Here is an 11,980-nt window from a genome sequence, read left to right as displayed (position 1 = left end):
TCCCGATCCTTACCAACTTAAACCCAAGTAAGTAAATGATGGAGGCATTAGAACTAACCCATTTTCCTTTCAACACCATTATTTTTCATTTTTTTATCACCTACCCAAAATCCCCTTAGTTAACCCTTTTGAGCCTAAACTTTTTCATTTCAAAACCCACAAAACAAACACCCTTTACCCACCAAAACCTTTTTCTTTTCAACCCCTTTATTTTAGTAAAAAGCTCGGTTATCTGGTGACATTTCTTTATAAAAAAAAGTCTAGCAATAAACAAATAAGTTCCTTAAAGAAACTTTGTTTAAATATGCTTAGTTTGAATAAAAGTCACAAAAACAAAAAGTTTTACGAAGACCGACGCTTTTTACACTTTTAGCCCTTTTTACTAACCACTAACCAAAACCACCTACCCTTAGCCCAAGCCTAACCCTTTCCCAAAGTCCTCTTGATATTTACGAAGGTTTATAATTAAAAAGGAGGAGGTTTGATTGCTTGGCAAGCATATGGTAGAAGTAAGTTCCATGCCGGTCTCGAGTGTTTCACAAAAATACATCTTCAGCCGAGTGTTGAGTGATCTCCTGTGAGGTATGTGAACTTGTATATAAATGGAATTTTAAAGAGGCATGTTATGCCCAAATAAGTAATTTTTCTTATGAAATGTTCTAAATAAATCATAACGAATAGGATTGTAAATAGAATAAAAATAAAACCAAATAAAGATCTTGGATTCCCGACACTCAAGACAAGCCCAAAACTTCTCCTCTACCTATTCCATTTGGGTGTGTAAGCCACGTATTAAAGAGTTTTGCTTAAGGAAGACAAGCACAGATTCAAGTGTGGGGGAATTTGATGTGTGCAAAATGTAACATATAAATTACATCAGATAAGGCATAAAACTAACCCTTTTTTAGTACTAATGTTGGAAAAAGCGTGTTTTTGTCTTCCTTTTGAATTTACAGGACCAAATGAGCTTAAACGAGCAAAAGGAACAAATATACAGCCAAAACTAACATAAATACAGAGAAAAGGAATAAACGTGACATGCCCGACCCCACGGCAGCATCCCCAAAGCAAAAACAAGGAAGCAGAAGGCTGACCACGGGCCATGCCCACTGGACACGGGGGAGTGGTTAGGTGTCTGCAGAAAAGACAAAGCTGTGGAAGCTTCTACGCCCACCACAGGGGCGTGCCCAGCTCAGCACGGGGCGTGGTCAACGCAAAGATATGCAGAATCTTGCAAAATCTTGATAGTACATATACGATTCTGCCCACGGGGCCGTGCCCGCTGTACACGGGGCCGTGTGGGGCCCTTTGCTGACAAATGCATTTAATGAAGGAAGAGAAAAGGCTGGTCACGGGGGCGTGCCGACTGGACACGGGGCCATGGCCAGGGTTCTGTGCAGGCTATAAATAGGGGTGCTTGGCTCACTTCAAAGGCATCCCTTGGCAAACCACTACTCTCCCATGTTGCCACCACTCCACCACCAACACCCACCACCATCATCCATCATCCACCTTTTGAGTGTGTAGTAGTCTCGGGATCCAAGATTGATAGTAAGAGTTCTTGCCAATCAAAGGCCATGTTTGGCTAAGCCTCTTACATCACTTGGTGAAGACAAGTCTTTTATGTATTACTTTTGATTTTTAATCTTTCAGCACTTTTTATTTGGTTTTGTATTAATGACTTTAATAACTAGTTTCTTATGTTGAAGGTGAATTTTCGTTATCATTTGTCCGTGGTGTCTTAGCATTACTTTACTGTCAATATAAAGTAAAAGATTTACACCATTCATGTCTCTACGGTCTATATAGAGATATGTTGACTACCTGATCGGGGGTTAAGGGAATGGTTTAGTAAGGTTCTTGCCTTGTTCAGTGTATAGATCCTGCAAGGACCTAGGTCAAGCTTACTAGGACCTCCTTCAATACCCACTAGTATTGGATGGCGGGGGTGCGAATGGCTTGATACCCTCATATGTAAACTACTATTAATACATTAAACCGGCTACTTGGGATTGTATCCCTGCTGACTCAAACCACTTAGCCGAGGGTAACGTCACCTTCAAAAGAGGGGCCTATCACTTTTCACATTAATAACTTAATTAATTATCTTTCAATATTCCGACCCTTTTGGATTGTATCCTTGCTGACTCAAACCACTGGGTTGAGGGTAACGTCACCTTCAAAAGAGGGGCCTACTATTATAACTAAGATAATCTCTTAAAAAGTCCGAAAGTGCGAAAATCATCAAAGGATACTTAATAGGCGAGTCGGATCCAAGTGAGTTATCTTGTGTATCTGTTTAATTTTATTTTTATTTGTGTATTTTTTTAGTTTTTTTTTTCATGTTTAAAACCATTTCTCAAAAAAATTTAGATCGATTAGACGTTGAGGATAAACTGGTACTAAAAGCTCTTGTGTCCTTGGACGACCTTGGTATCTTACCAACGCTATACTACGCTCACGATGAGTGCACTTGCCCAAGTGTGTGTTTAGTGTTAGTAGAATATCGTGTATTATAAATTTAAAACTTGACTAATGTGTAAAATGGGCTTAAAATATCAATAAAAATATATTACACCTTACACACACCAAGGTGCGTGAAACGATATGATATAGCCTTATCTTGCATTTTCCAGTGAGCGTGTCAATTTTTAGTTATCTATGTTCATATTACATAGCATAATAGTTTCAGATATGCATTTAATCGTTTAAACATTAATTCGGGTTGTATTTGATTTGAACTAGGTTTGTCGACGTCGCGCGTTGCGGCGAAACGAAGCAAATGACAATGTAAAACAAACATTATTTGAAATTGAAGTATGTTGTTTAGATAGGCAAACCGTCAGAATCGATTTAGTTTATCATCATACTGTTTTACGACACCAAATAAACACTGTATTCTGAATATAATTTCATTTTAACAAAACTTATACCAGAATGTAGATGGAAATAATTAAACACAACTCGTACCTAAGTTTTTAGAAAAAAATTAACAAACGTAAATTATTAGAGAAATTTGAAATTAATTGATAATGGAAATATGAATAAAAAAAGAAAATGAATTACTAAAAGCAAAAAATAAAAGATAAAAGAAATATAGTTTTAAAAAAGTAAAATAAAATAAAAGGTATGTTAAAACTCAAAAGCAAATGTAATATTAAACTATTATTATAATATTAAATAATAAAATATTAAAAACTATATATTATTATAAAAATAAAATCATTGTTTATGGTCTTAGAAAAAGTTAACAAACATAAGCTGAGTAAATTGTCATTTTAGTCCCTGAGGTTTGTTCAAATTTGCCATTTTAATTCAAATAGTTTTTTTTTCTCCTCTGCGTCCCCGAGTTTTCCATTTCTTTGTCATTTTGATCACATTGCCTAACTACGTCTAAATACTCAGTTTTAACCAGGGGTATTTTTGGCATTTTCGTTCTAAACTTTTCAACTTGCCATTTTAGTCCAAATCTTATTTTATATTAAAAAAATAAAAGAAAAAAATAATTTTTTTATAATTATTGTTGTTGTTGTTGTTGTTGTTGTTGTTCACACACATACACACTCTAATTACACACACTCTCCCTTCCTTATCTCTCTCTCAACCACACCACCACCACCCCACCCCCACCCCCACCACTATACACCTCATCGTCGACACCACCGCCGCTGCACCCAAATCCACCACACTGAAACCACTGCCAAGAAACACACCACCCTTTCTCCAACCTAAAACCATAATTTGTAAACAACCAGTATTCCGACGAGGTTAAAATAAACGACGAAGAGTGGCAGTTAGGGGTGTGGTTAGAATAAACGATCGGTATTCCGGCTAGGTTCTAGAGAGAAAAGTGGAAACAAGGGTGGCGTGAAGAAACAAGATTTCTACAAATTTCTGCAATTAGGTCTATTCGTGGGTTTGCAAAATATTTTGTTACGGGTCTGCAAAAGATTGAATAAAATGTAAAACAAAATTTCTTCAATCGGGTTTGGTGGGATGAACATTGATTTTAATTTGTAGGGTGGAGCAAGTGGAGATGGTAGTGCAAGATCTGTTGGGCGGTGGTGGACATAGGGTGAGTATGGCGGAAGATAAGATGGTGGAGGAGAAGAAATCGAAGTAGAGTGAGAGGGAGATGTGGGTGGTTAGTGGGTGGGTTGAATCGGTGAATGAGTGTGGATCGATTGGTGCCATTGTTGGAATTGTTGGGTTTTAGGGTTTGCAGGTTGGTTGAAGATGAAATTGACAGGAATGTGGGGTTTTTATATTTTGAAGATGAAATTGAGAGGAATGAGGGTTTTTTTTATTAAATTGGCCGACACAATTTTTGTGATTCAAATGTATACTGACTGATTATTGAACATGGTGGCAGTGGTGGATGGTGCTGATGGTGGTGGTGGTGGATGGTGTTGACAGTGGTGGAGGCGGGTTTGATAAAGAAGAGGAGGGTAGGGTGGGTCATACTAATTAGATTTTTTCTTTTATTTTTTCAATATAAAAGAAAAAGAATGGATCAAAATGGCAATTTGAAAGATTTAAATTGAAAATCCCCAAAATACCCCAGGTTAAAAATGGGGTTTTTTGATGTAGTTAGGCAATATGATCAAAATGACAACAAAAGAGAAAAGTCAGGGACCCAGAGGAAAAAAAACTATTTGGACTAAAATGAAAAATTTGGACTAAAATGACAAATTTGGACAAACCTCAAGGATTAAAATGACAATTTACTCAACATAAGGTATTAAATAAATATCAAACTAATCGAAAACGGAAATATGATTTAAGGAGAAAAAATAAATTAAAAAAATAATTAATAAATGAAAAAGAAATATGGCTTTACAAAAGTTAAATAATAATATAAAAATATGTTAAACTTAAAAGTGAATATACTATTATAATATTAAATAATAGAATATTAAAAAGCTATATATTATTATAAAAATAAAATTACTATTTATAAAAAAATAAATTAAAAAAAGTATGATTTTGCAAAAAGTGAAATAATAATATAAAAATATGTTAAATTAAAAGTGAATATTGTACTATTATAATATTAAATAATAGAATAATAAAAAGCTATATATTATTATAAAAATAAAGTTAGAAAGTGTTCGTAAACAATATATATAATAAGAAACGGGTTCAGGAGAAAACGCTCAAAAGTGTGAGAACGGTGAGAACGCTTCCTGGCCTAACACGTGTCCCGCGTCATAGAGAAGGGCGGAGGGGCTTTTTTGTCTTTTCATTCTTCTTTTATTTTCTCAACGTTGTATAATATTTTATGGCGTCTAAGTTTTTTTGGCGTTAACCGTATTTTTTAAAATTTTTGGCGTTGAATTAATTGTTTTTGTGTCACATATATAATTTTTTGGCGTTATAGAGTTTTCTGGTTAATTTTTTTGGCGTTATGGCGTTTTGTATAATAATTCACTACGAGTCTCTAATATTTGCATATGATTACAATAAGACCAATTTTTTTGGCGATTAGTGAATCTTTTGGCGTTTAATAACCTTTACAAGGTTTTTTGCCAGCAGCTTTTCTCACAGTTTCCATACTTCTAGCTTTTTGGTGTTTGTAGTTTTTGGCGTTTTATATAATAATGTTATTTTTTTTATAGAGAACTAGTTAACAAATCAACATATAAATTGATATCCAAACACTATAAACTGAAAACTAAAATAATAAAAAATTGTAATCTAATTTCTGTTCCGAATCTTCACTGTCATCAGCCTCTATCTTCTTGAATTTGTTTTGGCATTTTGAACCTTTTTTGAATAGTTTTGCTAGTTGCCAAATTTCCTACATAAATCCCGTCTTTTTCAGAAGAAGCTGCTTAGTGGCATCCTGTTTTTTGGTGTGATACTATTGTTTGGCGGCATATCATTGAAGATCAACTCTTGCTTGATGCTATTTGTAATAATGGAGTCCAAAATAGCATTTTACACTTTAGTTGAACCCTTTCTTCCATGCCTATAATCATCAAGAAGAAAGCTCACATGATGGCATATCACTGTCATCAGTCTCTTTTTCTTGAATATTTGTCCATCTCATCCAGCAAAATATTATTATTGAGTTAACCCCCTCAGAAAAAGGATGCATTTATGTGAAAGCTTTGACATCTGTAGCGTTGTAAAGGGAGTGGTTTCTAGAGGATATGGTGTTTTTGTGTTTTTCTGTGTGTGATTAATTTCATTGTGTATAGACCCTCTTTTATAGGAGTTTTTTGGCGCGTAGTTTAGGCGGGACTTTTTATTGTAATAAATGATAGTTATAAAGTAACTGTCTTTTCAGTTACCGTATTTTGTATTTACTGTGTTGATCAGCTTTTATCAGTTTTATAGGTTATAGACGTCCCATCTTCTAAGTTTGACGTTTTTTTAAATGGCCTTATGCAGACTATCATGACAAAATACAATAACGGAGTAAATAAAATAGCAAGGAGGAATTTTTTTTTGTTATTTATGGCGTTTTGTTAGGGTAAACCATGGTTAGTATTATTTTGGCGTTTTGCTAATAAAGATAGTAATATATCATTTAATTATCTTAAAAAAAAGATTACATAGAAGAAAAAAAAGAGGAAAAAAAATTAAAATCCTTCGTCAGAAGGTACTTTATCTGAATAGTATCCATCACTTGTGTCATCTTCTTCCTACTTGGAGTCTTCATCTTGATCTTCATCCATGTCATCACATTCATCTTCATCAGCTTCTTGTTACTGAATATTTTGAAGCCTCCACCTGAACATGTCTTGCATTATCTCCAATTTTGAGTCTATTTCTGGGTTGGTACAGATGGCGTTATGCAATTCTTCCATGAAACCCAGTCGCTGCTTTGTCATGATGTTTTCTAGCCAGTAGTCTTGCTGCTCTCCGCTGTCGTATGTAATCGTCACCATGTCTGTTTCATCATCAAAACGCCATGATGTCATTACAGGGTCTGGCTTCACATTTCCTTTGATTGGTCCAAATTTGCGGGTTAATGCTTTCATAAGCATATGCGTTTCATGGCATTCGTTGTCTAGAGCGATGCCAATGTATAAGATTTGCCTCTGTATCTCTTCTTCCATCTTCAGAATAGCCCTGATCGTCTTAACATACACCATCCTTCTGTTGTCAAAATGGATGACGTATCGCCTGATCCCTAGAGTGTATCTCCACGAAACGATTGTTGTCGTGTTTGGCGTTTTGCTTAAGTTGGCGTTTTTGGTTAACGATTTTTTTTTTGCAGAAAATGGATAGATTGAAGTGATTATGGAAGCTATGGTTTATGTTTGTTTATTTAATGATGTTTTGGCGCGTAATTTAGGAGGGAATTTCTTCTAATAAATGTTAATAACTGAAATTCAGTTATTTGTGTTGTTTCATCTTCCTGTAATATTCAATGCGTTTTATTTTAATTTGTGGCGTTTTGTTTTTAATAGCGTTTTATTTTTATATGGCGTTTTATCATATGATGGCGTTTTGAATATGAGGGTAAAAAGACCTTTTTACCCTTAATGAAGCGCGTCCCACCTAATAATATGGATGTTATTTACGAAAACGCCATCGCGCAATCTAGTACATGGATTGTTTTGATCGGACGATCCATAATCATTCTCACCGTTCTCACACTTTTCACCGTTTTCTCCAAATCCCGACCCTATATAATAATTATAAAAACTTAAGTATAGCTCTTGTTTGTTTTACTAAGGGGGGAGGGGGTGGTCATCACTTACAAAAATTCCATTACTCACAACATCCAATCAAGTTCCGCCATGTCATCAATCATTATTCCATCACTCACAACCTTTTTTAGTGACAATGGTCATTACTCACAACACCCAACAATAAACACTCACACCTCCTTACATCCATCCACTTATCACGCGTGAAAAAATTCACGGAAACAATCCTTCACTCGTTAAACATTCATGGTGACGGTGGTTTGTTGCATCCCATCACTCATGAAAACATTCATCACAGACCACTTTTGAGATAATATATACACCTAGTTAAAACTTAAGTATTTTAAAAACAATACACACATAATTTAATTCCTTGGATGTGAATGCTTTAAGAGCCGAACTTTTGAGATAATATATACACCTAGTTAAAACTTAAGTATAACTCTTGTTTGTTAATTTTATTAAGAACCGAACTTTTGAAGATAATATATACACCAAGTTAAAAAAGGTCTTTTATCATTTACGTGTCCATATAGTTTACCCATATTTACAAAAATAAAACTTTACACTAACAAAAGGTAGATAACAAGTTTCCTTAATCATTTCACATAACACCAAATCCATCACAATTTAATGTTTTCAACACACAAATCTAACCTCTAATCATTTGCGTCCAAAATTAGTTTTGTAATCATTCACAAACAAAATCCTTAGTAAACAAAACAAACAAATAAAATGTGTTGCATGATGTTTCAAGAACCAAGATTTAGTCTTTATTGAAAATGAAAGACAACTTAAAGATTGCATGTAACCTAATACTTAAAGTCCAAATTTTCATATAAGTACATCAACTTTCATATTTTACATTTTACCTCCTCTTATTCTTGCTTCCCACCAACAAAGAGAAGTAAAACAGAAACCTAAACAAGAACCCCCATGCAACCGTGATCCATAAGCAGTTCCACTTGTTCAGCCCAGTGATCCCTTGTTGTTTAAGCACATCCGCGCCGGTGGTTAAACAAGTGTCGCCGGTTATACTGACCCCGAGCGAAGCACTCATGCTCTCCAACAATCTTACTTTCATGGATTCCTCGATTCCCCTGAGCGGGCTGTTGTCGAAAATCTGAGTTCCTCTAACGTAACATTTGCTAGGGTTTTGAAATTCATTCTGTAAAACCGCTTCATAAGGATATTTTACTAAAGAAATGTAATGGAACCATATCCAGTAGACCGGGATTCGATCAGGGTTGATGAAGAAGCCACTGAACAAGAGAAAGTACGCGAGGATCGCGACCACGATGGTGTACCCGAGCATCACATGTGGCACGACACCGGATAGAAACGCCACGAACGAGCTCCCGGCCCAGAACGAGGCCAGGATGATGGAGTAGTAGAAGAGGAAGCCGGAGAAGCCGCCGTCTAGGCCCACTGCCCAAAATGTAATGGCCGAGAAGACGAATGAGAGAACGATGAGAGACGGAATGGCGACGATGGAGTGAGACAACACGTATGAAGATCGACGGTAAGCGTTGTAAGCGGTTTCGCGTAAAAATATATAACGTTCTTGAAGAAAAACTGGTAAGGCGTCCGTACACGTATAGAAGGTTGTTGACATGGCGAATGCGAAAAACCCTAACCGTTCCTGCACGCCCTTTGGCGAGTTATCCAGGTTCCAGAAGATCGTTGCGAGGATGAAGCCTGTGACCACAACTGCGCCTAGCCGGATGCCGAATAGCTCCGGCATTCGGCGTGAGTTGGTGAATTGTCGGTTTGATAAAACCAACATTTCCATCAACATTGAGTTGGCAAACATAGGGACCAACGAATTAGTGCTGGCGCCAGCAGCGCCAGCACCAGACACTAATTTACCTCTGGATATACTTGCGCTTATCGCTTCCTTTAGCGATAAGCCATGCGCAGGCGTCTCGTTGCTCTGACGAGACACCTTTAGGTTTTGCCATTGTTTGTTGAATTCGACTAGGGTTTTGGTTCCCCCTGGCGATCCTTCGAGTTCTCTGATCAAATCGAGTGTGAATTCAGTTCTATTTTCCTTGTCGGGTATCGGGTGGCCGAAATCAGAGAAGTATAAAGGAAGATTATCCGGCGAGCCGCTGTAAACCGTCTGTCCTCGGGACAGAAACAGTAACCGACTAAGCAAACCAAGGATCCGGTAACTCGGCTGGTGGATGGACATGATAACAATGCTTCCACTCTGTGCAATACGTTGTAACACCTTCACCACCATGTATGCGCTGCTTGAGTCTAGCCCGGATGTCGGTTCGTCCAAAAGCAGAATAATCGGATCATGAATTATATCAGTTCCGATTGAGACACGACGTCGTTCTCCTCCAGAAACTCCTCTATGTCCTTCGTCACCAATAATGGTTTTGGCAGCGTTTCTGAGACCTAACTGGTCGATCAAAGCTTGAACTCTCAGCTTCTTCTTGGCTTTCGACAGCGATCGAGGGAGGCGAAACTCTGCTGCGAACATCAGCGTTTCTTCCACGGTTAACATCGGAAACAGCAGATCGTCTTGCATCACATAAGCTGATATCACCTTCAATAATCTCGATTCCAGCTGTTCTCCGTTCAAAGTCACTGTCCCTTTTAGACTTCCTTTAGCAATTCGATTCGCTAATGCATCGATCAGAGTAGATTTTCCCGATCCACTGGCACCGAGGACCGCCATTATCTCTCCGTCCCTAGCTTCACCGGAGATGTCATTCAACAACAGTTTATTCATATTAAACACCCTCTTACTCCCAACTTTGACACTATACGTTAGATTATTGAATGATAAAACCAACGGCAACGATCGAGGCTCGCTGCTAGTTTCACTCATCTCTAGAACACGATGCGATGCTCCGACGAACTTCAAAAGCTCACCGAGAGTCGGAGAAGCCGCTTCATGGCGGGCGTAAAAAGGTGAAGTGTCCGCCATGATTCTTGACATTGCAGATGGTAGTTGTGGAGAAGGTGACAAGTTAAAAGAGGTGTGAAGATGGAGATGATTATATATGTGTGTGAGAGAGAGAAGAATTTTTGTTCAGATTTCTTTCTTGGAGAAATGCATGGGGGATGACGAGTGAGATAAGTGTGTGATTATGGTGTTTGTGTGTCTATGATATGTCTTCATTTTATCACAAGAACGTGACTTTTTTCATAATATAATTAATAATAATAATCTCATATATGTTCGTAATTTATTTATCAAATTAAATTACAATAAACTATGGTTTTGAAAATAATCGAATATTAATAAGAGTGTAATCTCTCTAATGGAACATTTTACCACCTTTTAATCTCAAATAGAATAGAATGCTTCACTATAGGGATAGGGATGAACTCGGTATCGACTGGTATCAAACCGGTATCGGTATTGAAAATATCGGTACCGAAAATCCTTAAAATTGGGTACCGGTACTGAATATACCCGTTATGGTACGGTTCGTACCGGTACGGTACCGCTATTTGAGGGTAAAAACCGGTACCGAAACTCTCAAAAGTCGGTACCGAAAGTGTAACCAGTTCGATAAATTCGGTACCGGCACCGGGTACCATGCTCATTCCTACTGCAATAAATAAAAGTTAGACAAAATAGAGTTACTTTTTTAATAGTACACATTGTTTTAGGGAATTAAAATTAAGAGTGTTATTGATCATGAGATTGTTATCGGGAAATCAATCTTACTTTTAATTATATAAATTTAATATATTTATATATATATAGTGTTGGATTAAAATAATAATATAAAAAATCCTAGGAGAAGAATTTGAGTCACTGACCTTAGAATTAGATGGTTGAAATTATTTGGTGTGTAAGATTATATCACAAGTATACTAAATATGTTAAAATAAAACATGTTTAGGCTACTTGGCAGCCTCTTACACCTATTATTGACACGTGGTAGGGTATTAGACCATGTTTATTGGTTATGAGTGAGAAAAGCAACGCGTTGCCCTATGCTCTTTTTTCACCCAGTATTCAATCATCCAGACTTTCATATTCTCTCTTAATCAATCTCACACAAAACCATAAATCTCAGCCGTATGGACATTAACACGAAACCCTAATGGAGAACGAGGAATTGATTTTTGGCTTTTGTATATCCAAAATCAATAGTTATGTTTGTCAACAATGAGGATTTCATTAAGCGATTTCAACTGGTATGTTTGTCATAAACACCTTTGATTTCATTGATTGGGACATCATTTTCAGATTGATTTTTGTTTATTACTGGTATGTTTGTTCCTTGACCATGGTGAACTCTATGTGTCACCGAGGAGAGTCGGGAACAACACATGGCCCCCTCATC

At 36.7% G+C, this 11,980-nt stretch overlaps 1 protein-coding gene across 1 annotated transcript; it reads right to left on the bottom strand.

Annotated features, from left to right (window-relative positions):
- Positions 1-8,480: 8,480 nt before the first annotated feature.
- Positions 8,481-10,755, bottom strand: LOC110877673 (ABC transporter G family member 6). Its single transcript, XM_022125842.2, has one exon. It carries the CDS (start codon positions 10,615-10,617, stop codon positions 8,533-8,535), a length of 2,085 nt encoding a protein of 694 aa, XP_021981534.1. The 5' UTR covers positions 10,618-10,755; the 3' UTR covers positions 8,481-8,532.
- Between the last annotated feature and the right edge of the window lie 1,225 nt (positions 10,756-11,980).

This window comes from Helianthus annuus, chromosome 9 (assembly GCF_002127325.2).
Source record: "Helianthus annuus cultivar XRQ/B chromosome 9, HanXRQr2.0-SUNRISE, whole genome shotgun sequence".
Taxonomy (NCBI): Eukaryota; Viridiplantae; Streptophyta; class Magnoliopsida; order Asterales; family Asteraceae; genus Helianthus; species Helianthus annuus.
Note: the sequence above shows the minus strand (reverse complement) of the source record. Positions and strands in the feature narration are given on the sequence as shown.

What these genes read in the sequence shown, in the direction of transcription:
- LOC110877673 (XM_022125842.2), bottom strand. Translation starts at nt 10,617, where the DNA reads ATGTCAAGAATCATGGCGGACACTTCACCTTTTTACGCCCGCCATGAA.